This window comes from Oryzias melastigma, linkage group LG16 (genome assembly GCF_002922805.2).
Source record: "Oryzias melastigma strain HK-1 linkage group LG16, ASM292280v2, whole genome shotgun sequence".
In the NCBI taxonomy this organism is placed as follows: Eukaryota; Metazoa; Chordata; class Actinopteri; order Beloniformes; family Adrianichthyidae; genus Oryzias; species Oryzias melastigma.
The window spans coordinates 8,764,765-8,792,729 of record NC_050527.1 but is presented as its reverse complement, the minus strand read 5'-3'; the positions used below and the strand labels follow the sequence as shown (position 1 = coordinate 8,792,729).

The 27,965-nt window shown below is 40.6% G+C and overlaps 4 protein-coding genes across 12 annotated transcripts; 3 read left to right on the top strand and 1 right to left on the bottom strand.

Annotated features, from left to right (window-relative positions):
• Window positions 1-305: 305 nt before the first annotated feature.
• On the top strand, window positions 306-10,990 carry l3mbtl1b (L3MBTL histone methyl-lysine binding protein 1b). Of its 5 annotated transcripts, none has more exons than XM_024268282.2 (22): window positions 306-443; window positions 1,815-1,949; window positions 2,119-2,314; window positions 2,456-2,642; window positions 2,730-2,853; window positions 2,956-3,007; window positions 3,399-3,493; window positions 3,579-3,683; window positions 3,759-3,894; window positions 4,010-4,101; window positions 4,199-4,350; window positions 4,559-4,635; window positions 6,059-6,135; window positions 6,729-6,839; window positions 6,939-7,053; window positions 7,158-7,257; window positions 7,731-7,925; window positions 8,033-8,134; window positions 8,211-8,269; window positions 8,354-8,526; window positions 8,757-8,819; window positions 10,467-10,990. In XM_024268282.2, the coding sequence occupies exons 2-22, from the start codon at window positions 1,839-1,841 to the stop codon at window positions 10,593-10,595; spliced, it is 2,451 nt and encodes an 816-aa protein (XP_024124050.1). In that variant the 5' UTR covers window positions 306-443; window positions 1,815-1,838; the 3' UTR covers window positions 10,596-10,990. The 5 variants fall into 5 exon arrangements, with proteins under 5 accessions (XP_024124050.1, XP_024124053.1, XP_024124047.1 ...); XM_024268285.2 differs by having other exon boundaries at window positions 308-443; window positions 2,119-2,287; window positions 8,211-8,275; XM_024268279.2 differs by having other exon boundaries at window positions 309-443; window positions 8,211-8,275.
• Window positions 10,991-12,510: 1,520 nt separating this feature from the next.
• On the top strand, window positions 12,511-14,323 carry LOC112143107. Its single transcript, XM_024266851.2, has 2 exons — window positions 12,511-13,051; window positions 13,457-14,323. The coding sequence occupies exon 2, from the start codon at window positions 13,471-13,473 to the stop codon at window positions 14,215-14,217; it is 747 nt and encodes a 248-aa protein (XP_024122619.1). The 5' UTR covers window positions 12,511-13,051; window positions 13,457-13,470; the 3' UTR covers window positions 14,218-14,323.
• Window positions 14,324-14,467: 144 nt separating this feature from the next.
• LOC112143108 (protein Bouncer) lies at window positions 14,468-19,404 on the top strand. Of its 2 annotated transcripts, none has more exons than XM_024266853.2 (3): window positions 14,468-16,101; window positions 18,792-18,959; window positions 19,039-19,404. In XM_024266853.2, exons 1-3 carry the CDS (start codon window positions 16,047-16,049, stop codon window positions 19,251-19,253), a joined length of 438 nt encoding a protein of 145 aa, XP_024122621.1. In that variant the 5' UTR covers window positions 14,468-16,046; the 3' UTR covers window positions 19,254-19,404. The 2 variants fall into 2 exon arrangements, with proteins under 2 accessions (XP_024122621.1, XP_024122620.1); XM_024266852.2 differs by having other exon boundaries at window positions 14,468-14,666; window positions 19,039-19,394.
• On the bottom strand, window positions 19,353-27,838 carry msh5 (mutS homolog 5). Of its 4 annotated transcripts, XM_024266850.2 has the most exons (26): window positions 27,356-27,835; window positions 26,532-26,636; window positions 26,330-26,453; window positions 26,172-26,252; window positions 25,893-25,946; window positions 25,652-25,773; window positions 25,427-25,536; window positions 25,167-25,202; window positions 24,394-24,476; window positions 24,275-24,320; window positions 23,934-24,072; window positions 23,780-23,842; window positions 23,576-23,704; window positions 23,428-23,500; window positions 23,241-23,350; window positions 23,075-23,155; window positions 22,910-22,997; window positions 22,768-22,835; window positions 22,228-22,346; window positions 22,015-22,141; window positions 21,578-21,727; window positions 21,322-21,396; window positions 20,125-20,271; window positions 19,898-20,035; window positions 19,745-19,818; window positions 19,353-19,672 (listed from the first exon to the last, which is right to left on the bottom strand). In XM_024266850.2, the coding sequence occupies exons 2-26, from the start codon at window positions 26,628-26,630 to the stop codon at window positions 19,552-19,554; spliced, it is 2,457 nt and encodes an 818-aa protein (XP_024122618.1). In that variant the 5' UTR covers window positions 26,631-26,636; window positions 27,356-27,835; the 3' UTR covers window positions 19,353-19,551. The 4 variants fall into 4 exon arrangements, 1 of the variants encoding a protein (XP_024122618.1); XR_002918689.2 differs by lacking the exon at window positions 19,353-19,672 and having other exon boundaries at window positions 19,898-20,054; window positions 27,356-27,837; XR_004949286.1 differs by lacking the exons at window positions 19,353-19,672; window positions 19,745-19,818 and having other exon boundaries at window positions 20,125-20,330; window positions 27,356-27,838.
• Between the last annotated feature and the right edge of the window lie 127 nt (window positions 27,839-27,965).

Genomic DNA, 27,965 nt, shown 5'->3' with positions numbered 1-27,965 from the left:
ATTTTTTGCGCACATTAGCGGCTGTTAGCTCGAAAACGACACGGACACTTGGCTAGTCGGAGCGCATTAGCACGGACCGTCCTGTTAAGACAGTAACGTGGCTCGAATGGGCACGTAAACTGCTCGAACACAGAGGAACTAGTCGCTCCTCAGCGGTTAATGGAGCACTGCGGTCCTGCGCTTTTATTGATACTCCTAGTTCTCTATGAAGAGGGCACTCTTTATAGACTGTTCGGGGTGGGAAAGGGGGAAGAGGAACCCCCCCCTGTCCTGTCGGGAGTATTATTAAACTGGTACCGAACTGGGTTTTGGGCGCGCACGTCTGCTACAGACCACTAAAAGTAAATTGAACTTTTCCGAGACCCAAACTTGTCAGGCAGCGCATCTTGCACGCATGCGCATCACTCTATCCAGCTCTAAATAAGAGTTAAAACAGAAACGAGGTGAGTTCCACAATTTTCAAAACATTGCGGGCCTTAAATATAATTTATTGACGCGAACTGATTTATTTTTTAAAAGCCGGAGTCCAGTTTGATGTATAACATTAGTTTGCGTTTTTTCCACTCTGATTTAAAACGGCGAGAATAAATCGTTTTTTTTTTCAAGTTTCTATTGAAGAAATAAATCAAGCAACAATGTTAAAGCTTGTAACAGCGGCGCGATCTTATTGTTTGTGTGCTTTTATTATTTTGTGGGAGATCTGGGTGTCGCAAAGGCGTTTTCCTGGTGTTATTAAGTGGGAAACTTATTTATTACAGATCGTCCTTAGCTGGCTGCATCTAGTCACAATGCTAGGGCTAGCAGTGTAGCAGTTACCCGTTCATCTGAAGGGAGGAGGGGGCTAGCTTAACTGTTAGCTTAAGCACTAGCTGCCGTAGCAAGCTGGGTTGACATTCCGTGACAAGGGGAAAGTGAAGAAAAATGAGCAGAGTGAATAAAAACACCCTCTCGGGAATTACACCGAAAACGTCTGCATTTATTTGACGCACGGCAGCTTTGTGATATTTGTTTAAACCGGTAACTTGAGTAATTAACATAGTTTGAACGTGTTGGTGGCCTCTTCCAATGCTCCGCCATTTTGTATAAGACGAATGCTAATCATGGGCGCTCTTACATACACTTTTATTTATGGCTGGGATAAAACTGGGGTTTCCGGCGTGAAGTCAAACTTCACCAACATCCTTTAGCCGGGATTGTTGTTCACTTTAACCGTGGTTATGGCGGCGGTGCCAACCAAAAATATCACCTTAATTCAGTGTTGAACATGCGTCAAGACTAAAACGTTTTTGCAGAATAACAGACTTCTTGAAACGTTTTTAAGTTTGGCTAGCAAGTGCAGAAAACAATGTTTTCTGTGAAACGGATGACAAAATCTCCGTCTTTCTTGCTCGTAACCCGGGAAACAGTCATCTTTAAGAGATACTGTTAAAACGAGGAAAAGATGAACTTGTGTGGTTAATTTAAAGTTGAGACATTTTTCGTCGGGCTTGTCAATGATCTTGATCACGGTTTGCCCCGACGAGGTCGTTTGTGCGCGTATTTGCCTGTTAGTTTGCCGGTAAAACTGTATTATTATTGACTGTTTTTGTCTGAAATCGAAGTGCATGGTGTACCCGGCGAGCCGGCTCGCCGTCGCCATCTATCGGTGATGTTGGGTAAGGCTGTTTACAAGAGCAGAGGAGCTGCGTTTGGTGCTTTTGACGAGTTAAAGCAAAAACACGGACAATAACACGTTTAAGCTCAATTCTGTTAATCAGTTCTGCTTATACAGCCTCCATTGTACATTTTTTTTCTTTTATCATTTCTTGTAACAGGTTGGTCATATCAGTGGAGTGGGGATGACTGACACTCCCCCCAGTGATGGACCCTCTCAGGGAGCTGAGTTTGACATGATGGGAGCTCTCGACTGGAAAGATGGAATAGCCACTCTGCCAGGCAGCGATATAAGGGTATATAGTTCCGTTTTTTTGTTTATTCTGGTCTTTTTTGCACGATTGCCAACATTTTAGGTGTTTCATTGTTTGAAATAATCAAAATGCAAAGTAATCTAGAAAATTGGCATTATATTCATTCATTTCATTCATTTTTTCTGTTTGTTTTTTTCCCTTCATGCTTTAGTTCCGCATGACAGAGTTTGGGACTCTTGAGATTGTCACAGATCTGGAGGTCAAAGGGCAGGAGGCAGTGTCTAACAGTGAAACCTTGGACCCTGCGCCGTCTCACACTCCCACCCCTCCACCAGAGGCCCAATCACAGACGGCCTCAGCTGCAGCTCCAGCCAATCAGAGTAAAGCAGGATCAACTCAAACTAAAGGTTTAACAGCTTGTGTCAAACATTTTTGTAAAGAACCGTAGAATTAGCGTCGTTTTTTCTATAGTGATTACTGGATGTTGTATTCTCCTTTTGTTTCGTCTGTTTTTTTTAAGCTTGTGGGGCATCTTTTTGTGTCTTTAGAGGAGGGTCCCAGCATGGAGGCTCCCAATGTGGAGGTGGGTCCCAGTCCAGAAGCTGGTTCCAATGCAGAAACAGGAGCTAAAGGAGAGCTGCTGAGGTGCAGGGCCTGTGGCAGTCGTGTTTCTGGAGCTGCCCTCTTTCAGGGCAAATTCTGCAGCTCTGCGTGTGCCCAGCCTTCCAGTGGCAGGTGAAAACACACTGTTATGTAGCTCATGCATCTTCTTTTAAATGGGTTTGATTGGTTGATAGGGAGACTAACTTTCTCCCTTTGAAGGTCATCTCCTGCCCAGGAACGGGAGAACCCTGCAGTAGAGGGACTAGGCAAACGTGTGCGCAAAAAGAGGAAAATCTACATGGATTCTGGTGATGAAGAAGAGGACAACCAAGAGGAACCGGAGGTGAGAAAAATACAGTTTTATTTTTAAGTTTGTAATTTATCTTTGTCGTAAGAAATGTCCAGATTTTTTGAAGTTCAAATGTTTTTATTATCTTTCTCACAGGAAAAGGCTAAGACTACTAAAAGTAGAAGGGGAGCCAAAATTGCAAAGCTCGGTATGTGAAGTTGCTGGTATTCATATAAAAAAACATGTAAATATTGTTCAATCATTACATTTTTAGCTTTTAACTGAAATTTATTTTTATAATTTATTTTTGCATTGTCATACATAGTTGTGGTTTCCTCTTTTCTTACTATAATTTAATTTGAAACAACTCAAAATGGCTGTTGTTAAAGAAAAACAGGCAAAACCTCTTAAATTTGACAGTTTACTGATGTATTTGAGATCTGTTTGTCAAAATGCCACATTAGAAACACCTCTCTCAACTTGCTCTTTGCAATCTTTTTATATAGTGTTCTGTTTGATCTGAAGATTAAAAGTAAATATTTTAAAACTTTTTGAGTGTATGTATAAGTATGATAAATGAACATTTGTAAAACCCTCAGTGTCTACCCCACCCAATAAGAAGCGTGCATGGAGCTGGCCTGCTTACCTGGAAGAGGAGAGAGCTACTGCTGCACCTGTGAAGCTCTTCAAAGAAGTACTCTTTATCATTTTATACTTTTCATTGCAGCATGTCTATTTTTAATCTATTTTAACTACTTTTTTGTCATTTTGTCTTGCAGCATCAATCCTTTCCTCAAAGTAGGAACAGTTTTAAGGTCGGCATGAAGCTGGAGGGCCTCGACCCATCGCATCCGTCTTTGTTCTGCGTTCTCACTGTTGCAGAGGTGAAAAATCTGCTGCGTTTATTTGTGGCAGGAGTTCATAGTTTTTGTGGTGAACATCCATGCGTTTTCCTTCAGATCCAAGGTTACAGAGTCAGACTGCACTTCGACGGATACCCAGAATGCCACGACTTCTGGGCCAACGCCGACTCGTGGGACATGAAACCAGCGGGTTGGTGTGAAAAGAACGGACACAAGTTATTGTTGCCCAAAGGTAGCCCTGCCGTCTGTTATTTAACCATTCTTATCTGTGTTCCGAGAAAACTGTGAGCTTTGAAAGGAATGATTTGGGAAATAATGATATTTGCTGACTGGACTTTTTCTTCCAGGTTGTAAAGAAGGCGAGTTTAACTGGAGCATGTATGTGAAAAACTGCAGGGGCCAGCTGGCTCCAAAACATCTTTTCAAAAGCCTTAACACCGTGAGTTAAAAAGAACTGTTCATTCAGCAGCAGATATGGTGATGTCATAGCTAAAAGTCTACATAATTGTTGATTTTCTTATCTCTTGTTGTTATAGTCTGTGACTCCATCTGGGTTTAGAGCAGGAATGAAGTTAGAAGCAGCTAACCGGAGGAACCCTCAGTCCATCTGTGTCGCAACAATTGCTGCTGTTGTCGACAACCGTCTGCTGATTCATTTTGATGACTGGGATGATACACATGATTATTGGTAATGTTATAACATCCTTTTATTTAAGCATATTACCCAGTTTTCCCCACTTAAATCTGTTATTGCCCTGTATTTAAATGGTTTGTACCTAAACTAGTGAGGAAATGCACTTGCATACTAATGTCATCATTATATGTATGTATTTTTTCATACTCATGAATACGTTTCCTGTGCTCCTGAATTGAACTTTCTTCTTGATGTTGTTCAGGTGTGATGCTAGCAGTCCTTACATCCATCCTGTTGGTTACTGTGAAGAGGTTGGAGTAACTTTGACCACTCCAAATGGTAAGACACTGATCGAGATACATGTGGGGAGTCAGTAGTTGTTATAAAAAAACTTTAACTAAAGGTCAACTAGTTGATCTTATTGAGCCAATGTGATACAGTGATTACTTACAAATCACTAAATCGATTCAATTTGAACGTATAATTTGATTAAAAATTAATCTGTCATATTTTTATTCTAAAACCACAATTTTACAATCATGAAAACACATTTTTATATGAGCCGTTGTTTTAGGCAAAAAAAATGTGGAGCTTTTATTTATGAAATTGTCACAGAAAAATGTTCTTTTTAAACTTAATTTTTTTTTATTTAACCCATAAAGACACAGACCCATTTTCCCTTAAAAATAAAATTATGTGAAATATCAAAGCAAGTTGACCAAAGAAAACATTTCAGATGTTTTTCTATTAAACTGATGTCACTATGGGTTCTTATGGATTCAAATATCAAAAAATGTCTTTCAAGGAAAATTCATAAATTGATTTAATTCCTCCTTATTTCATTAAATATTTCAGTATCTATTTTTTTGTTTTATTTTCCCCATCTCTAATTCAAATCCTAAACTTTTGTCCTCTGTATTTATACTTCAATCCCAAATTAATTAGAATAAGTAAATAATAGTTGCATCTTTGAAAAACTTGGTCACCTTAAAATGTACTAAAAAAACATCAGAATAACCCAGAAAAAAGAAGAAATATTTGTTACTTTTTTAGGAATACATTCTTAATAATATTAGTGGTGCTCAACAGGTTTTCCACAAATATTTCTAACAATCTTCAGTAAAAAGTTTTTTTTTAATTAATGTTTGCTATGAATCTAATAGAAACTTGTATGATTACCAACATGATCCGACTGAACAAGCAATGTCTTACTAGGCAACACATATATTCTAAGTTCATGAGGCAGGTTTATTTGATTGGATTATTTATTGACCTGTGTGTAGATTCTCATTCATTTAGGTCGACTCCATTAAAGTAGTTATCTGGACTTGTTATGTTTTATTGAGGACATTTCATCTCTTCTCCAAGAGACTTTCTCATTTCTGTTGGGAATTCTTGGAGAATGCAACCCCTTCAAAATAAAAGTCAATTTGACTACATTTTTACCCTCTACTCTGAATATATTTTGAAAAATTCTTCTTGGATAAACTTGTTGACTTCCTATTCCAACATCTTACAACAATTAATGTCAAAAGTAGGTGAAATGCATTAAGGAATCAGTTATAAAATGTTCAGAAATAACTATTTTATAGAAGTTGAACAACTGTATCTTTCATTTATTTACCATTTTAGTAAGGTGTTTGATGGAATGCAATAAAACAAAATCTCTAACATATTTGCTTGAGGTGCTTCTGTTTCTGAATGACCAAATGTGTGTTTATTGCACTCATTTGTCTTCATTTCATTCCTTTACGACACAAAGACGACAAGAGTTTTTCATGGGAGAAATACCTGGAGGAGACGGGGACGCAGGCCGCTCCAGCACGAGCCTTCAAACCGGTATGAGAGAACTGTAGCACAAATATTTCATATGCTGCATGTGGAGCTGGGTATTATGAATATCAGCTTAATTAATCAAACGGATTCACTTTGAATATTTTCAATTTCGTCTGTGTAATCATGCAGTTAAAATGTAGAGGAAGACCAACAAAAGCCAAGCGGCTGGTGTTTGTTTTGTTTAAACTATGAATAGTTTCATAAGAAGTCATGGGTGGGCTGTTTCACTGGGAATTTCAGTAACATGTTCTTTTGATTGCTTACATGAACGCAGCAGTGTTTCCTTCTTAAAATGCCCTGCCTCAGAGGATTAGCCATGCTAATAAGTGTTCTCAGCATCCCACCAAAAAAAGACCCGTATTGTCTTTGCTGGTATGAAATGCAAATCCCAGTGCCTGCTTTTGTTTCTGCTGCAGTAACAGGTTTGCTATTTTTAAAGCCAATGAAAATTTCATAGAGGTTACACAGTACAGTTGTCCGTTCATGTTGAACATCACGATTTTAGCTATTTCCATATTTCCAGGGCAGCTGGTTCTTTTTGTGCCTGTTGGGTTATTCTTTTGTTGAGTTGTTCCCGTTTTTGATTGTGTTTACAGCGACATCCGCATGGTTTCCAGATGGGAATGAAAGTGGAGGCTGTTGATAAGAGGAACCCTATGCTCATTCGAGTCGCCACGATCGTGGACACCGAGGACCACAGACTCAAAGTACATGATGTGTCTCCGTCTACAAATGTTTGCACTGAACTCCAATGCTCCAAGTGAACTCAAATGACCCCCCCATGTCCTTATCCCTCTCCCACACAGATCCATTTTGATGGCTGGAGTTCAGAGTACGACTATTGGGTGGAGACCGACTGCCCGGACCTGCACCCTGTCGGGTGGTGTCAGAAAACTGGACATCCACTACAGTATCCTAATGGTAAAACTTTGACTCTTCCACACATCACCTGTGTATTTTGAGCTCTTCTGCCCAGCCAGATGTTTGACGACAGATGTTGCTACGCTATTGTGTTTGGATTTCAGGACCCAGTGATGTATTGACCGTCCAGGGACAGGGATGTCCCACTCCAGGATGCAATGGCGTCGGACACATCAGGGGACCACGCTACGGGACCCACTACACGTTAGTTTCTTAGATAACTCTTATTCAGTATTCATGTTTTAAATGGACTCAGCTGCATTATTTCTGAGATTACAGCATGTTTATTTTCAGTTGTGGTATGTTTTATTTTGCTGTAATTAAATGCTTAAAAAATATAATTAAAAATATATATTCTCTTTAGGGAGGAAAATGCTTTTATTGATTTTTTTTTAATCTTGCAAAATTCACATTTAATTTTTTGCTTTTTCTTGATTTGATAAAAGAAAAAAACGGCCAAAACCAGACATAAAACTCTGCGCTTGGTCTCAAATGTCATCTGTATTTGTGTGGGTGGCTGGCATTCTAAATGTGTTGCTACTGTGTGTAAATTTGTGGGAGCCAAGGTGAAAACAACTGATTTTTCTTCCTGTTTCGGTGCAGATTTTTTTAAATTTCAGCTGTCAAAATGGATACATTTGGCTCTAAGGGGTCTTTTTGTTTGCACCTCTGTACAGCCAGGTGAGCTGCCCGTACTCTGAGATCAACCTGAACAAGGACGGTTTGCTGCCAGATCGCCTCAGTGGCGAGCGACCCCTCACCCTCAGCGTGCTTCATCCACGTGGCCGACGCCCAGATCCCCCCGCCAACAGCTCCACACCAATCAACTCCCCAGCAGAGCAGCCTGAAGGAGCTGTGGACTCCCAGAGCAGGTTGGCTTTCTAAACACTCAGCCCACAAACAATCTTTAAAATCTCTCTTTAATATGCAGTTATATGTAGGAGTTTTCACCTTTAAAGATGAATATTTGTGTTGCTAGGAAACCAGTGGTGGGGGAAGCTGATCAATCAGGTTGTAATAACCAGCCGGAGCCAGTAGGGGGAGCCAGTGAGCAAAGTCAGAATGGAACGAGGCCTAAACGGTGTTTATAAAGGGATGAAGTTTTGTTCTCACTTTAAATACCAAAAACTCATATAGTGTGTGTTTGTTTTCTCCAGGATGGCCCCTGTTCCTAAATACTTGAAAATGCACTATGTCAAGGAGGAACTCAGTGACGGTAAATGTGAGTGAGAGAACTATGAAACAAACAGATTCAGGTGTGACTACTACATTTCTCTGATTTTAATCTTTTTCTTCTCAGCTTCTCCAGAAGAAATGTCCCTCCAGCAGGCCCTCCACGAGTCTGTGTTCTCTCCCGGCATCTCTGCTTCTCCTCCACACCGGGTTGCTCTCTGCTGGGACAAGCACTGCCAGCTGCTGCCTGAGGTCCTGGGACTCACCGCCAAGAGAGTAGCCACGTGGAGCGCAGAGGAGGTCAGACTGACCTGAAAAGCAGACGTGCTCCTCACGTTTGAGCAACACAAACACCACTCGTTCTTAAAAAGCAGATTTAGTTTATTCAATTCACTGCTTTGTCTCTGTCGATCGAGTTAACATCAAGTTTTAGCAAAAACTTGGAAGGCAATGTGATGAAAAGATGAACTTTCATTGATACACGGAGTCATCTCTGTTATTATTATAACTTTTATCTCTTTAATCATCAGGTGGCCACTTTTGTCAAAGGACTCCCAGGATGCAAAGAACACGCTACGACCTTTAAAACAGAGGTTAGCTCTCAAAGAATCACACCAACATGTACAGTTAAAGATGCTGTTAAACACTAGAAACTTCTTTCATTTGTCATCAAACTCATATACAAGTAAAACTGTTAATTTTGTGCCCAGCTTTATGAGCAGCTAGTGTAAAATATCTGAGACTTCATCTCATAATGAAACAAAGAATGTTCTGATTGTCAATTAGAAACAGGGCTTTGGTAGAAAATACACTTTCATTTTTTTGGACTTCATTGGCCCAATGTCTATGTACATCCAGTGGCATTGCTGTACCTGATACTATTAGTGACTCTACTAACTGTTGTGTCATATGAATTACAAACATTTCCAGCACAATTTTACATTAAGAGTGAATCCCCGACAGTTCCGGTTGTAGGACTGAAATAGGATCTGATTATTTTAGCTCAAAAAGAGGGAGCAACTGCTTTTGTCAACGCCTGCACAGCTGGTCTGTTTCTCATCTCAGCTGAATTCAAGCATGGCTCCTCCTGTATGATGTTGCAAATTATGCAAAATAACACTAATCAGTGCTCCTACTTCAGGTGGAGGAGCTTAAGTATCTTGGGGTCTCGGCGTCCGCCCTCATGCGGTCACTGTACCGGTCTGTTGTGGTGAGGATAGAGCTGAGCCAGAAAGCAAAGGTCTCAATTTACCAGTTGATCTTTGCTCCAATACTAAACTATGGTCATGAGCTCTGGGTTGTGAGGGAAAGAACGAGGTCCCGAATACAAGCAGCTGAAATGAGCTTCCTCCGGAGGATGGCTGGATGCTCCCTTAGAAGTTCGGTCACCCGGAGAGAGCTTGGAGTAGAGCCGCTGCTCCTCCATATCAGAGGAACCAGTAGAGGTGGCTCGGGGATCTGGTCCAGATGGCTCCTGGATGCCTCCCTAGGGATGTGTTCCGGGCATGTCTCACTGAGCGTAGACCCCGGAGAAGACCCAGGACACGCTGGAGAGACTATGGCTCCTCGATGCCTCCCTAGGGAGGTGTTCCGGGCATGTCTCACTGAGCGGAGACCCCGGAGAAGACCCAGGACACGCTGGAGAGACTACGTCTCTTGGCTGGCCTGGGAACGCCTTGGGGTCCCCCCAGAGGTGCTGGAGGAATTGGCCGGGGAGAGGGAAGTCTGGGCATCTTTGTTTAGATCCTGACCCCGCGACCCGGTCCTGGATGAGCAGAAGATAGATGGATGGACGGATGAACACTAATCATTTTTAAAATAGGATAGAAGTTGAAAAAAGGCTTAGAAATTGTTACTGAACGTAAAAGTTTCGCCACCATTGACTGTACAAGAGAACTGGACAGAGTGAGTGTGATGTCATACAAACCTCTGGCTTGAATGAAATTAAGCCAATTCAGTCGCCATTTTTCTTCACATGATGGAGCCAGATAATATTAGTAATGAGTCATTTTGAAGGGGTCCAGTTCTTTTATACAGTCAATGGTTGCTACTTTGTAAAGAGCAAGGAGAAAAAAAATATGTAGTTTGGGTTTTTAATTTTCTCTACAAATATTGTCTTGTTTTGAAAATAAAATATTCATAAAATTTAAAATTAAAAGATTAATGTAAATGGATTGGTTAAAGATAAAAAAAAAACGGTATAAAGAAAAAGTTAAAAATGCCTTGTCATTTCTCCTCAGCAAATAGATGGCGAGGCCTTTCTGCTCCTCACACAAGCAGACATCGTCAAGATCCTATCAATCAAGCTGGGGCCCGCCCTGAAGATCTACAACTCCATCCTCATGCTGAAGAACGCAGACGAAGAGTGAGGCCTAGCTCTACGAGGAGTCGCTCCTTTTTTTGTCTCATCCCTTTCATTTTCTTCACTCCGTTTTGGCCTTATCCTAAAAATCCGCCAGAAGGAGTTTGACGGCTTTGACGACCAAGAGAGCAGGAAGCCAAATCATCTCAAAAGCGTCCTTTTTGTCCCCCATCGACACCGACGTCAATTTTCCCCGACACCCCCAGGGTTCCCCTAACTTTTGTTGTGTTTCTATTACATAATGTGTTTTTATTTTATGTATAAAAAAAAGAAAAGCAAGCACCTTCCTAATATTGTACAATATAAATGAGATTTTTGTTTAGTTGCATTTCTGGATTTAACTGATGAAATCCTGCGTGGAGTTCGGAGCAGGTGGAACAAATATATTTGTGTTGTTGTTTACTTGGTGGAAGAGAGTCTTTTGAAAAAGCTGCAAAATACAATCGGGAGGGGGGGGCAGGTTTTTAAATGTGAAACCCACAGAAGACGCATTATGTGGGTACGCCGTTTTCCTGATTTGTAAGCTCAAAAAAGAAAAAATCAGTGTTTGGTTTACTAAATCGGGGATTCGGCGAGGCTGTTCTGAAGTGCGTTTGTGTGTATTGACAATATTAGTGTGTTGAAGAACTGAGGATGGGATGTGATTCCATTCTGTGTTGGTTTACTAGCTTGAAATTTTTTTTTTTTTTTTTTTAANNNNAGAACGGTTAGAACAAGTCGACGAGCTACCCGTCTTTTGTCATTATTTATTACGTTTTGTATCTTTTTGGGGAAAGGAGTCGGGTGATGACCCAAAACTTAAGAATGTCAACAACTAAAAGTTGTTTTTTTTTCTTTTTTGCTAACATAACCTCTGACGTTTATAAACTGTACATAGTATAAAGCAAAAAGGAGCCAGTTTACTCTTGCTTGTTTATGCAACGGCTTCAAATCTTTCCATACAGGAAATACAATTAACTGATTTTTAGAGGAAAATAGAACAACAGAACGTCAGTCTCCTTGTGTAAATACGCGTGTACCTCAGCGAGTCGGCATGTGTACACCAGCGATGGTTTATATGCAAACAGCTTTTATTTATGTATCGTAAATGAAAGGGTAACGGTACGCTCTAGCTCCGAGGCAGTAGTGGATGTCTGGAGAGTGTGAATGGGTGGAAATAAATGAGATGCACACACACCGCCTGCTGTCCTCATTTGGTCTCAAACTGCAAACTCTTGTGTTGGTTACACATGTTTGACCAAACCTGCCCTACATTTTTCTGCATCTTTTTACATTTATTTATGCTCCCCTGAAGGATGAGGAGTGAGGCAACATCGCTGAAACACAAGGGCGTTTTATTTTGACAGAATCGTTCTGTCAGATGATGACGCACCAAAACACTGCTGCTATGACTGATTCGGTGATGTGTTTCCCATGCATTCCAACAACATTCCCTTCCACTTTATTTAATTTGATCCAGACTTTTCAAAGCTTTGGATGGCAGGTACAAAAATGTAACATTTATTTCCTGCTTTGTTTTTTGTTGATTTAAATAAATAAATGTTTAGTACATTTTCTTGCATTATGCATGTCACTTTTTTATTTTTTGATTGCACCAAACTGAAACTCCAAACCCACTTTTGTGGTGTACACCTTAAAGTTTGTTCCAGATTTGACAGCTGTGATCACTTTCATAACTAAAATAAAAGCCTAAATCGCTTTCTTCAAGTGAAAAAAACAAATATCTCTGATTTTAGTCCAAACAGCTTTAAAAATATAGTTGATGCTGTGCCTCTGACAGCAAAGCTCAGACTTTAAAATAAAAGCAGTCCCGATATGGAAATGTTCTGTCTCAAAGTGAGTTTTTGTGACAGTTTTTGTGCCTGTGTGGGGGCTCATTCCCAAATAAAGGTTTTGAAATCAAGACAGGTTGTCTTAAAAATGGCACTCCCTGAAATAGACATTCAGGGGGTGGAAACCCATGAGGGCCACTGAGGGTCAGCAGCAGATTTCTCCCTTGAGAGTTAAATAAATGTCCTTAACTGGATGATGTCTTCACATTTATTTATTTCTTTTTGGCTGAAGTCCTGCATTATCCAGAAATTCTGCTGCAACACTTGCAGAGGATGCATGTTTCTGTGGGATTGGCCCGAGATTCCCACGGTCCCCCTTTTCCACACAGGCGCGCGCGCGCTTACGCACGCTCACGCTGGAGATCAGGCTGCACAGAGCGGCGCTGCGCTGCACCACTTTTTACTTATCCACCACACGCACACACACAGGGAGAAAAAAGGGCATTTTTCTGGCTGTGCTGTTGCGCTGCTCCGTGACTCGCACAGGAAAGTGAGGAGGAAGAGCGGATCTTCATCCCAGGTGCGGCAGATTCGAAGGAAAGTGTGGATTAACGGTGGATGGAAGTGGAGATTGTGGTTTTTGATGATGCCCGCGAGGCACTTTCTGCTTCGGATTTGCGTCCAAAACAAGGCAAGTGTGTTTTCTTTTGCTGTCTGGAGGCAAAAACTATTTTTTTAGTCCTGAGCAACAGTCTTTTCGGACTAAATGGACTGAAGCGTGCGCATCAAGGCGAACGCGTAACTTCAAAGGGGAATTCTCCCGTTAGTTTGCATCGCTGCAGCTATGACTCAAGTCTTCTGACTGCAGTGAGCCTGAGAAGTGATGTGGGTCAGTCACTAGTGAGGGGTTCTGAAGTTGGGGTTCGGTGAGGAGCGCGCTGCTCCTTGGAGAGAACTGCAGGAGGGGGTTGGAATCTCATTAACTCAACCACATGTCTTATTAAAGCTGCTATTTCCTGTTTGAGTGCATTGCAGAGTCAACACCCTGCTTGCTGCATCCACTGTGCAAAACCTGACATTGGTGTCTGTGTTCCAGCCTGAAGCCAGAGGATGACAGCTGCCAGTCCGGCCTGCAGCCCTGCCTCCTCCTCCCAGTCTGCATCCCTCTGCCTCCCAGGATGCCACTCCTTCCTGAGACACAGCGACGCCTACCAAACCAAGCTGCGCCTGGGCTCTGCTCCAGGTGTGTGGCTCCTGCTGGGTGTGCTGGTCGTGCTGGTGGGGTTGAGCGTGGCCGTGGCCGGTTACGTCTCGGCCCCTCCGAAGGCCGTGGGCGGACGTGGCGTCACCCACGCTGAGAAGATGAAAATAGTGGGCCCCTTCGTCATGGGAGTTGGCATCTTCATCGTCATCTGTGCTGCCACGTTGCTGTACGAGAACCGGGATCTGGAGATCCGCAAACTGGAGACGTGCGATGACCTGGAGAATCTGAGAGTGGGAGACTCCTGGGAGCAGCTGAGCTTCACCCATCAGGAGGAGTGCACGGAGGAAGAGGAGGCATCCTGGGCCACTCCGGCCCACATACTCCCCCTCTCCAGCCAGAGCTCCCTCTTTCCTCTGGCTTTGCTGCACTCCCAGAGACCCTCGCCACCTCCTACAGAGGCGGCAGCCACACACACAGAGGAGGTGGACAGAAAACAGGAGAACCAGGGAAAATCAATTGTGCTGACCCGTGTTCTGCACCACCAGGAGCCCACTTCTCAGCCTCCCTCCCCCTGCCTTTCCATCTCCAGCTTCTCAGACTCCTGCAAATTGAGAGAAAACAACAAACGGACAGGCTCTTCTGAGACTCTCTAACACCAAACCCCACCGTCCTCCTGAAATATGCATGACGAGACGTTGAAAGTTCCTTGTGCATACACGCAAAAGACTATGCACTCCTCAATAAACAGATTTGTCAGAATGTTTCAGTGCCTTTGAATTGAAGAGCTGCTCTGAGTCAGTGGCTGTGAAGAGTGTTTTTGTCCTACTTCGCTCCCTGACTCACCCGCATTTGAAAGATTGGCGCTTTGATGCCTCGTCGTCTTTGAACCCACCCATCCCTTCAAAACCCCCTCCCCTAAAACAAGTCGCGTTTGGAAGTGAGGAGGTGTGCTGAAAAATCTCTCCTCCTCACAGAGGTCGTCTATTCATCACACGGGAGGTCACACCTCGCAGTCCGGTTAGGTCTCATCCCTGCATGGTTGTAACCTCCTCTTCATCAGCAGAAGCAAGTGTTTTCGGTGTAAACAAGAGACGCGCAGAAGGTCACACTCCTCTCACTCGACACCTACAGCCATGCTAAAAATACCAGCTGGTTTTATTTATTTTCATCCAAAATTTCGCTTGGATTTGAACAGTCAGCTGCTCTCCCATTCCTCCAGTGTGGGATCCTGAAGAGTTTGAGCAACACTTTTGTCCACAAGTTCTGCTGTGACTGTTAGATTTTTACTCCCATGAATAAGTTAAATGGAGAAAACCTCATCCATCCATCCGTTCATTATCCAATCTTCATTCCTCCTCAAAAAGCTGGAAATGGTTAAAAAAAATCTAGAGTAACAGGTACAAGTAAACAACCAAAATGAGGACATGTGAGGAGGGAGAAAGCCTGTTGGATTTTATTGTAATCATCACCAGCTTTTTTTCCCTGCAGTTTAATTACACAGCGGATCCGTTTGAGGGGGTTTTATAGGTGCTCCAGGGCTGCCTGGTTGTTTGGACCCTCCTTTCCAGATGACGGTTTGAGACCAAAATCTGCATCTCCCTAAAAACAGCTCCCATCTGCCTCTCACACTCAAGTCAGCGGAGGGGGAGGAGGTTGTGCACGCCGTCTCATGATGCTGGGATGTATATTTCAGTAGCAGGGATGAGACATTCGAGTCTTGGGTTTTTCGCAGCATCTTTGGCAAAAGCAGCGCTCTCCATCCTCGTAGTCTTGGAAGTCTTAGACAGCAACTAGTGATTATTTATTAATCCTCCAGAGTCTGACTCTGGACTGACCAGAAGTCCGCACATGCAGGCAGCCTCGATCTGCTGCAGCACCAGAATTCAAAAAGTCTTCTTTTTCATGCAGATGTGTGTTGTGCAGCGGAGTTACATAAGTCAGCAGTGCAGAGAATGAGACTGAAGCCTCTCCTCTCACACAGCAGCGTGTGGACTGAGCAATGATACATATCTGAGCAGACGAACAGGAAGACGTTAAGCTGCTTAAACCTTCGCTGACTCAGGGCTCAAACAATTCCTCTGCTGCTTCAGAGAGAGCCAAACAAGCTGGGATTTTCTTTCTTTTTTTTAACTGTAACTCAGTTTGAAAGTCAGAAAAATGCTTATTGCTCCAAAAAGCAGCGCATATTTAAGCTAAAAAGAGAAACAGCTTGTACCATTTCAAGTTCCATGTCTTTTATCCAAAGTGCCTACAAATCAAATGAACTTTAATGGTGTTTGAGACAGCATAAAGATCCTCAAATCCGTCTATTTATGTCCCAAATGATTCTCTGAATCCAGCTTGATGGTCCCACTTCCACCAGTTATTACTGGAGCTGAATAAATACCAGGCTTTAATACTAGCTAATCCAATTTTACAATGAGCTTCCGGTTGCACCAGCAGTCCTCATGGTGAACTCCATGGAAGAGGAATCCCACTCAAAATGAAGGGAATAATAATCTGTGTGTTTGCCATGGTGATGCTCACACTCACACAAGGTAGGATGAGTTCTCTGTGTACTTTTTTACTTCATTCCTAACCAGAAATTCCAAAATATGCTTTATTTTGGGGGAAAATCCACTCTTAAATGTTATTCATCATGTGTTCAAGCTTAAAACTGTCATAAATGATACATTTATGTATAAAACATATTCTGTAATTTAAATCCTTGAGTAATCTATTACTATCAGGCGAAACTAGAACAGTTTCTAATATTAACAATGTTGAAACAGCACTTATTTTAGCTTGTTTTAATGATTTTATTAAATCTTTGTTTATATAGATGCTAATAGTGACTCAAAAATTGGGGAACCAAAGCTTTTTTTTTCTATTTTCGCTCAAATGGCAGAAAATAGCCTCAAATTATTGTTTTTGCAACTCAAAAATTCATACAAAATAAAGCGAAAAATACATTTTAAGACCTACTTTAGCCTGGACTCTTGGTTGTAAGAAGGTTTTACAAAAATATTGCAGGTTTAATCAAAAAAGAACTAAAAATAGAACTACTGCACTGAAAAAATAACCTTATTTAAGATGATAACAATATGAAGTTGGTCCTCTCCCAGCCAGTTTCCCTGATTCAACCGAGGTAGCACTAACAAGATCAAACGGGATAAGGATTTTGAATCTCAGTGAAACACATCTGACAAGCCCGAGACTTAGAGACAACCACACCTCCAGATTTAAGCTCTAGCTGTGTTTGATCTTCTGTTTCATTCTAACTTTCAACCAGCTATTACTTAGTTTGTCTCACTTCTAAAATGTTTTCCTGAAAACATTTCTGGAGGTGACAAATAATCTGAATTCCTCCTTTGAACATGCAGCTTTCCCCGATGAAGGCAACAGACTGCCGCAGCATCATTTTCGGTGCTAAACAGAATGTGCTGCAATGCTGGGTACAAATTCTGAAATCCTCTTATGTTGTGGAGGCGATTACATCACAGAAATGCCTTCAAACCTTTCCCACTTCTTTGATTCTTTTTGTTAATATTCATGATATGAACTCATGCTTATTATCTTTTTCTTCTGTGAGTAAAGAATGTGTGTTAGGGCTGTTTTTATTCAAGTCGACACAAATTCTTGAGGTCGTAATGAAATATTTATTGAAATACAAGGATTGATCATTTTTCTTCGAGGTTTTATTCTGGTCTTGAAGCAGCTGGCTGTAGCGTCCCTCCCTGTACGTCTCTCCTCCTGAATCTGGTTTTCAAATCATAGCAGTGAGATGTAAAACTAGGCAGAAATAAAGATGTGAACACTGGATAATGTGAGGAGTATGGCAGAACCTCAAGAGACTCCGCTAAGAGATTAAAGAGATTTAATGGCTCAGCAGAATAACTAAATGAAACAGGAGTTTAGAGGAGTCCTCCGCATCCTCCTGACCATAAGGGAAAGGGGGAGTTACGGTAATCCTTGACATCTGGCGTTTGATGGCAAAGATAAAGGAGGTTGAAATGCAGAATTTGAGTCCAACATAAGTCTGTCAGCTAAATCCAAGGAAGAAAAGAGAGCTCAACAGGTGATAAGTCACGTCAGAAATCCAGGTAAGCACAGGAGACAAGCAGGGGCGGACTTACCATTAATCAAGGTGAATGAATGAACACTTAAAATCATTTCTATGCCCATTATTGTTCGATCATCTTTTGATTTATTTTCAAACTGTTCCCAGTGCTGTTTTAATTATAATTATGTTGTTTTAGCCAAAATGAAAAAATATGTGTTGTTTTCTTTAAATATGTCTTCTATCATGAGATAAGTGCAACAGGAATATGTTAAAAACACTATTTTTTTATCTGAGTGGGTCTTTACGTTTTTTGCATTCTTTAGTAAAACCTGACAAATGAAAGAACAGACAGAAAACTTTGTTTGTTCCGACTAAAAAGCGAGTAGGTCATAAATGAGCCCATTCAATATATTCAATGTTTTTTCTAACTAAAAATAATGTTCACAAAATAAGTGTATTCAGTATTGTTACTTTTTAGTTACTTATTTAAACATTTGGATTCTTGCTGTCTAAAAGTGTAAGAAGTTATTCAACATTTTACCCTAGGAGGTAAAGATTTTAAACAAATGCTTAATAGAACCGCTGCAGAAAGCCTCATGCTATTGTTTACTAAGTCCGCCACTGGAGAAAAGGCTGCTAAGGCCACAGCCTATTCAAGTACAATGGCATCTTCAACGCCTGTATGTGTCACAGAAAAACAGTGCTTTGAACACGCTAGAAAAATTGTGCTTTGGATGGACAGTTTTTGGACTACACAAGACGCTGTAATTTATGTGCTACTTTTAAAACGTGGGTTAAAAGAGGCGTTTTTCATATCCAATACGGCGTTTTTACTTTTCTTGGTGATTTTTGACCCCTTTGGCTTGCCATAAAGAGGCACAACCGTTACACTCTGGCACCAGATGAGTGACCAGGAGATGATTAAGTACAAGAGAGGTTAGCTAAGGAAAAGCAGTCCATCCCAATAACTATATTTTCCTATTCAAACAACCTTAATTTCACAGTAATTAAAAGGTTTTGAAGAAAAAAATACATTTTCAGATCCATCTCATTCCCTTCTTAACATATTTAATAATGGCACCAAGTAAAAGTCAATCTTGTGCTTTTTTATACATGTGTATTGACCTTTTGTTGCTATAATCATGGTATTTTTTTAAAGTTATGTGAAAATTCTTTGTATTTTAGGAGTAGAAGAGGAGCAGCCAGAGCAACTCGTGGAATCCGAGGGATCAGAAGAAGACGAAGAGCATCTGGAGTGTTTCCGCTGTGACCTGGGCTTCTGGGATGCCTGTTACACCACGGAAACCAACTGCAGCCGCGGGGAGCTGTGCTACACAGGCCGCGGGAAAGCAGGTTAACATGAGCAGCAACGTCTCTGCTTTTTTTCTCATTCGTGGATAGGAAATGCTGAATATGGGTTTTCTCTCCTCAGTTGATGCTCTGGACATAAAGACTCTGGGCTGCGTGAAGGCAGAGGAGTGTGATGTGGAGACCACAGTGGAGCTCTTCCCTAACGGAACCATCTTCGCCATGACCAAACACTGCTGCGACACGCCTTACTGCAACTCCGCACACCAACTTCCTACATACACACTCTTGTATCTCACTGCTTTGATCTCACAGTATCTCACTGTTCTATCCACCTGATTTTAGTTCATTAGTTTGTTTTTACAGAAAGAATGCCCAAACCTCCAAAATGTACTTCATTTTTGTACTTATTAATAATCAATCTGGAGAAACTAGATATTCGAAGCAAAAATATGTTTATTATTTCATTTTTCAAGTCAAATTGTGTGAAAACTTCTACACAATGTATATAAAAGTGTTATTTTTAACCTCAACTTTTATGTAGAACATAAAATGTTTTTCTCATTCCAACAGAAATCATGTATTTTTTGTTGCTCTTTACCTGAAACATTTATGAACAAAATAACAGTCGATGAGATCAGCTGGAGTTCTGTGGCTCTCCAGCAGAGGGCAGGAGTTCATCTTTCATAAACCTCTGCAGGTCCAAATCTTTGTTATCCAGGTCAAGGCTCAGGAACTTCTCCACCATAGCCGTGCACCTGTCGGCATAACTTATGTTTAAGTTTCACTTTAACACACACACATAAAGCAATTTAATAAGTTAAACAAACCTTTGTTCCTGCTCGTCAGAAGAAGCTCTTTGAGTCCGTTTGATGGGCTTTCCTGTTCTGTAATGTTCTGAGACCTTACGTGAGGCAAAAACAACAGTCGGTTGCGCTGAGAAGACTGTGAGCTGTCCTCAGTGTAGGTTTGTGAGTGTTTACCTCCACTGCTCTGTGTACGAGAGAAGCTGGTAGTCCTGCCAGTGATGCGATATTGGCAGCGTAGCTCGACTGGCAGATTCCTTCCTTCAGCTGGTACAAAAACACCAACTCATCTCCATCTACGGCTGTCTCCAGGGTCTAACAAACATGCAGGCCACTTCTCTGAGGTTTGATGGAATCATTACCAACATCACAAGGTAAATAGTGTTATTTTATGAGTTTCTGACCTGAAAAGACAACATTCTGTTCGCTGGCAGCAGGCCCAGCTGCAGCAGACTGTGGAAGTTGGTAGACAGCAAGATGTGAGGAACATCCACAGGAGCCTTCCTCAGCCAGTGACAGATTGAAGCAGCCAGCAAAGACAGACCGTCCACCTGAGGAGAAGCAGCATCCTTTTCCCAGCAACACTCAATTCTGTTTTTATACCTGCAAACTAAGAAAATTTGTGACTGAGCAGCTACTATAATTAATTCATTTTAGCTTTAGCATGAAAAGAGACTGAATTCAATAGCATTAGCTATAGATTTTATTTTGAAAAGAATGCACACACGTACAGGACTTCCTGGATTTCTGACAACTACATATGCGAACCAAGAAGATTTTTGTCATAGTTTGGTAGAAAAGTGCCAAGAAATCATGTTAAAATTCTACCTTCTTGTGGTTGGAGATTGAACTATTGATCTTGACGACATTCTATCAAATAAACAACATCCGCAGACATCTGTGAATACTTTAAAGGTTTGTAATGTGTTTATATTACTTCCAGGTCTGTACTTTAGGGCACTTTTTTAAAAGACGCTATAAATGTAATTATTGAGACTTTTCTGTAGCTCCCAAAAAGAAACAGGTAAAATCAGCTCTTTTATTCAAAAACAGTCATAACAATGACGTTTTGTCCACACTATATAGAGCGTTTGTCATTTTGTCGGGATGTCCGAAACTACAATTTCAAAAATCGTGTCCTGGAAATTTCCCAGAATTCTCTGCGAAAAACGTAGAATAGCGACTATAGACTACAATGCGTTGCGTTTCAAGGATTAGTCATTTGAAAAAATGTCTATAAATTCCCTTTTTTAAAAAGCTTTTTTCATCAAAACACAGTGGATTTATAAAAAGTCTTTGTAAAATGTTCATATTTATTATCATTTGAATTAGGCATTTTAATTAAAAAAAAAAGTAGTGAGCATGTGTCCAAATTGCGTCAATATCGATAGTCTCACACTGGATAGTCTATTAGGGGATAAGGAGTAATGAGTGAATTCTCATCTTGAAACTCTTCATATTGTAGCATCTGCAGGAGTTAACAGTTGGTATTAATTCATTTTGGATTGATCTGAGTGTTAGTTTCAAGTTAAAGACATTCAGTCTCTTTTTAATATTCATAGACAGGCGTCTAAATCACATGACAGCTTGAAACTTCTTACCGAGTTGGTTCCTTTTCCGAATTCATCAATTAGTAATAATGAGTTGCCGGTACTGCTGTTCAGAGCCTGGGCCATCTGGAGAAACAGACTATTGTTCACTACTTTGTTCTTTTATTGTTCACACGAGGCGGTGAGAAGAACAACCAGCGCTTTATAGAACCTCTTAACAGTTGGAACAGAGCTGGAAGCCAGAAACACTATTTGTATTTCTTTCTGTGCAGCAAACACAAATGACACATTAACATCTGTGAGGAACCTGGTTGAGGTCGATCATGAAGGTGCTGAGGCCCACAGACACTGACTCTCTGCTCTGCATGCGGGTGAAGATGCCGTCCACCAAACCGATTTCTGCCTCCTTGGCCGGCACGTCGGAGCCGATCAGGGCCATGAACACAATCAGACCCACCTTACAAAAACAAAAACAAAGGCAGGTCACGCTGCACTCGATCGCTGACCTACAAACCTGCAGCTATAGAACATTTATGGAGAAGGAAAACATTGGAATTACTATTTAACTCAATGGACGCTATCAAAAGCACACTATGAAGGTTAATCATCAAAGAAATTTAGACTGTGAATTCTCACTGGTGGTGTAGCTTCAGTATTAAATAAATAACACAAATGCACAAATTTTAAGCTGCTTATGAAGCTGATCATAACCAGTGAAAAAAAAATAATAATAAAGATGCTCACCTGCTTGAGGTAGATACTTTTGCCTGAAGAATTTGGACCGGTGATGATCTTGACTCTTCCTTCTGTATCAAAGCTCTGAAAGGAATTTGCCACAAAGACAGGAGAGCAGAGCTCCAGTAGTGGATGTCTGCAGGCAAAGAAAATGTTTGGATTATGAGCAAGTTTGACTCCATCTTAATTATTTATACCAAATGTGAGTGTTCCTGGCCATACCTGCCCTGTGTGATTGTTATTTTTGTGTGGCTGGCCAGCTTGGGGGAAGTGTAACTGTACTCCTGGGAGGCACTGCTCATAGCCATCAGGCAGTCCAGCTCAGCAATAAGATCCAGAACCTGCACATTGTGTACATACAGTAAATTCCTCTCATTACTCGAGGCACCGCTGTGGTTAAAAATGCATAACCCAACTGCTTCCCTGCTTAAAAAAAACCCTCATTCTGAACAAATTACAGATGGAGATCACGACTGAATATTTAATTTTGGGTGCAAATGCAGGGATAGAAAACGTGAAGCAAAAACGTTGCTACATTTGGTGTAATAACATGTAAAATAAAGAAACGTGTGAAACATTTATACAGCTGAAAATATATTTAGCTGATGTGTAAAATATAACAGCAGGTGACCTTCACTCACTCTGTCCTTTTACATAATATCCGTAATCAAGTCATTCGTCAAAAGCTGAAAAACTTCCTGTGTCAAGATCGTGTCATGAATCACGTCTTAAACATGAACATACAGAGAGCCATCAACCCACCCGATAAAGAGAAGGACTCCTCTCTAGGACTGCATTCTGCAGCTGTGTCATCACTGCTGTTTCCATATCTGTGAGACCCAAACAACTTAAATTAAACCAACAGAAATATCTTTTTTTTTGTTCCTGTGAAAATGAAAAGCACCTCTGATGTCACAGTGCATGTCTCCAAGAAGCTCGTCGAGCTCCCGGGTTCTCTGGCTGCGGTAGTGCACTCGATCCTCTGAGAGAAACTAACAGATGAGATATTAAATCAATATTCTCTGGTTTTCAGAGAACTGCACAAACTCCCACAGGACTATTAACACACCATAAAGTCAAGACCTTCCATCTCGAAGTCCTCCTTCTCCACCATGCTTGGCAGCCGGGGCAAAGAGAGCAGAAATCCAATCTGTAAAGATAAATATACTCTGATCCTGAAACTTTCACTTTCTGAATTATGACTTCAGTGCATGAGAAAAAGGTAGTGATCTGACCAAAGGGATGTAAATGACACAGCACGATGGAACTCGAGGATCCAGATGTTCAAGTTCTCTTCGGGCAACGTCTGTCAAGAAGTCAGACAATCCCGCCATCCTCCTCTTCTCTGACAGGAGAACAGAAAGGGTTCAGCTCAACAAGGTCACACAGAGGTTCTAAAAAAACGGTGGAGACTTCCTTTACTCTCATCTATTGCAGGATCCACATTGGGCTTGACTGTGAAGCGGTTCTCCTGCACGGTGGCTTCAAAATCCACCTGCAACATCAAAGATCCTCTACTCAAACAAGAAAAGATTTCAGCAAACGGAGAGATGCTAAAAACAAAACGTACAACTCGGCCAATGAGGGTGGTGATGTAGCTGAGATCGTCAGAAAACCCTCTGCTGATGTCATGAAACAGCCCGATGGATTGAGGTAGATGTCGCACCGAGTCTCTGACACACACCACACTATACACAGTCTGACAAACACAAAGACAAATAGAAGCCAGCACCTACAACGGTACATTAGGTAACAACCTCCCTGAACTTCCAACCTTGTAAAGACTCTGCCAGTCTGTCACTCTGGTGTTCGCCAAAGACATGCGGCGCAGGAGACTCTAACCCACAAACAAGCAAACATGAATGCACACTAGATCAAACAGGACATTTTATTCATGTTCCAAAGGTGTCTGAGACTAAATGTGTTACTGGTATGTTTCTGATGTTGCGCAAAAGGCTCTGCAGCGTGCTCAGGACATCCGAGTTCTGAGGCGACGTGAAAAAACGAATCACTTCCTGTCTCCTGCACAACACTGCCAGGTCCTGTGTTGGCCGCAGGAACCACTGCCTGCCAGAAAACAAAGATACCACACGCATGTGGTGAACTTCTGTAGCAATACTATTCCTATCTTTTATAAACAATCAACAGAAAGTTAAGTAAATGAAAAAGGAAATGATAAGGAGATATTAAAAAGAAACTCAGCAGCTTTAACTAAAAACTGTTCAAACATCTGAGGGGACATCTTGGTGGAGCTGGAGGTTTTTCTCACTTTAGCAGCTTGGTACCAAACTTGCATCTGCATCGATTCAGAATCCCTGAGATGAAAAAGCAACAGTTTCAAGTAAAAACAACATTTACAGTAGTGTGAGAATCACCAGAGCTGCATACCGTAGAGGCTCAGTCCTTCCTTTTCACCTGAGTGTAGCTTGTACACTGACGGGTGCAGATCTGACTTGAAGATTTGGAGGACACTGTGACAGATAGACACTTCTACTATCCAATTCTTACATGTATATGAATCAAGATACCCTTATAGTGTATAAAAACATAAAAAAACCCAAAAATAATAGGAAGTTATGTTGCTTTATTGTATTTATTTACTTAAAATTAAACATTTTTGAAGTCCAAGTGACAGATGGCAAGAATCTTCAATTTTATTGTCAGATTGTTACACTTTGCAAATCTGATGAAGATCTAATTAGTCAACCAGTGTGATTCAGTGTATTTCAAGTTAGCCGTCAAATGTGTTTGGCAGATGATCAAATGACCAATTTTGGGAAAACCTTGAACCATCAGATGTAACTTCCCCCATTGTTCATTGTTGCAGAACAATGTCACATGAGATAACAATTTCTTGAGTCGAAGATCTGTCGTTGTGCCCGGGCTGTGAGTCTGCTGCATAAATCATGTTGAAAAGAGATGTTTTTCTTTTTCAAATCCCATAAAGTCTGTGCTAAGAGAGTCTATTTGATTACCTTTGTGTGTAAGTACTATACTGCATATTTCTTTTTTGAGTTTGTTTTTGTCTGACGACACAATGTTCCTGGCTAAAATATATTTTTTAATGAGTTTATCTCTTAAGAAGTTTTAGTTTCTCACTCACTAAATTAAAAATATTCTTTAGTGCACACCCCAACTGATAAGAAGATCCAAAGACGTACCTGTAGGTGTCACTGTCAATATATACTCCACCTTTGCTGCATTGAAAAGAAACAACAGCTTCACAGTGTGAGCATTTTCATTCATAAAAATGTTTGAAGTTTGTTTTTGGGTAAATATGTGGCAGATAATTTTAGAAACAGATATTTAAAAAAGCCATAATTGCATGCCAACAATAGCAGTAAAAGCTTGAAATAATTGATTAAAAACACTTTAGGAAAGGCCTAATTGCAAAAAGTAAGTTTTCTCGACTCTGCCTTACAGTGTGTAGGCATGGAATTGTAGGATCGGAACTCCAACACTGCTGTCTTCCAGCTCCACTCCCACTCTCCTCCTGTCCAGACATTTTAGCAGAGCGCCCACTGCCCTGAGCTAACCAACAAGTGCACACATACGCACAAATTCAATAAAAAATCCTGGACACCAACATGTTTCTTCTTTTCACAGGGTAGTTAAAAATCAGAGGGTTTCTCCACACATTGCTCACCATCAGAGGCGAATCGAAGGTGATGCAGGAAGAGAGGTAGGACATTCTGTCTCTTTCTGTGACGGAGGCGGGCAGTAGAGGCAGATGAGCAGAGAGGAGTCTCTGCTTACCAACCTCCAAACCTGCAGTAATCAAAAGGATGAACAGTTATGCATGTGGTAAAAAACAAAAAAAGTATTTGCTATGGAAATAAAGCTGCATGACAGGTGTCAAGGAGATGGATGCTGTGGGTGGGAATTACCAAAATCCACATAAGGATAAGTCACTACCTCTGGCTTGTATTGAGGACTGGAGGCTGAAAATCCAAAAGATTTGTTAAAGAAAATGTTTATTTCATGTGAATAAATCACATGTGTTCTGCATAATAAATAGTGTCCTATTAAAGCTGTACTATCTTCCCCCTTATCACAACTGACTACAGTGTCAAACATGCCTAATCTCAGTCGACTCCCTTGACCCAAAAACAGCTTGTTCCACGTCTAAACAAAACACGTCCAAAACATTCTTCCTCTTTGCTCACCGAGTTGCTGCAGGAAGCGAGTCATGCAGTGCTCCATCTTTGCACTCGTGATGATAACATGGGGATTAATCTCCTGAATGACTAAACACAAAACACAATGTGTTTATATGATGAGGGTAACGGGACTCCCACTGTACACGTCTGCTGCTGCGGTTTACCTCTGGCCAGCAGGTGGAGATCATAGTTGTCAGGAGTGTCTACCATGTAATGTAAAGAGGAGTCCCCACTATCATAGAAGCAAAGGCCAACCTGACCATGTTGTACCAGAACGCTCAGCAAAACCTGCAAATAATCAAGAAAAGAGTCAAAATTTCTATTTTAATTATCAGCCATTTAACTGAAGAGTCCATCTGCGCTCACTAAAGAGGATTCTTCCTCCTCTTCTTCCTCTTCATTCAAACCAGGGCCTCCAAAAATGATTCCTCCTCTTCCTCTCTGCTCCTCCAGAGATCCTGCCATTTATTTCTTAAGGACAAATCAATAAACACAGTAAACAAAAACTGGAATTCTCATATTTTCCTTTAGTTTGGTGATATAATAAAGTTTAATCTACAGAAAAGACATGAAGCCAAATGAGGACAGTTTTTTGTGATATTGGGCTATATAGATAGAATTGAAAAAGATAACAAATAAACATACAATATCACAAAAAAAAAAAATTACCAATCTGATTAAACTTGATTTGTTTAATTATTGAATTACATGCTAAATATTGCCTATTGCTGTAACTAATATGTTTACACGTTTAATTTATCAATTTATGTAAAAGCCTTTTAAAACAGTACATATCTGCAAACTGGAGTAATAATAATTAGATATAAGCCCTTTTTTTAATCGCCAAAATACCGTTCATACTTCAAAACATCATTTTTGACATACCGGAAGTTACGAGCTAGCTTAAAAAAATCGAAAACAAATGAGTTTAACACGGGATGCTAACTGATACGTATTTTTTTTTTTTTTTTCAGCTCCAATAATAGAAGGCACTGTCATAAACAACTTGAAATTAGTAAATAATGTTAGTAATACTAATAAATTACATCTAAAATTTAAGGTAACTTTTTTTAATGTAATTTTTAGGATTCTGTGCAGCATCTTCTGATGAAAACTTTTTAGTTATATAATTAAGGTCTATTTTATTTTATTATTTTTTTTACCTCCGTTGTTTAAAATGAAATACTTACCTCTGGATTATTGTCTTAGAGAGAATAAATAACTGCTGCAGATGGGCACTTCATTAAAAGTAAGACACTTTCCGCCCTCTCTGCTGCACTGACGCACTGCGAACCGGACGACGGAGCAAATATGATGCACTTCTGTGGGAATTGGTGCTTTTTTAAAAAAGTTTCTTGGGGACTTTGGTTGTCAGCTCACCTTTTTTCTTTTTTTTTAATTCATTTTTTCATTTTATTTATTTATTATCAGAAATGTGCTCATAACCATTCCAAAGTTTTTTGTTTTTCATTTTTGTTGAATATCATCTATATAGTTTATTCCATAATTCTAATTTGAATGATTCTAATCCTGTATTTGTTGTTGTTGTGTTTGCCTATTTATTTGTTAGTTTATTCTTCCATATATTTATTGTTAATTTCTTAATATAAAATATACTTGATTGGCCATGATCTTCACAATCTGACAAATTTTGGGATCTTGCATGAAGGTTTTTTTGTTCTGTAGCTTTAACAAAGTTGCACCCCATTCATGATTGTTCACTTACACAGATATATATTTTTAGTTGTTGATTTGCTGTGTAGGTACTGACACTGTCTTCTTTGCACAAACCAGTTCTCA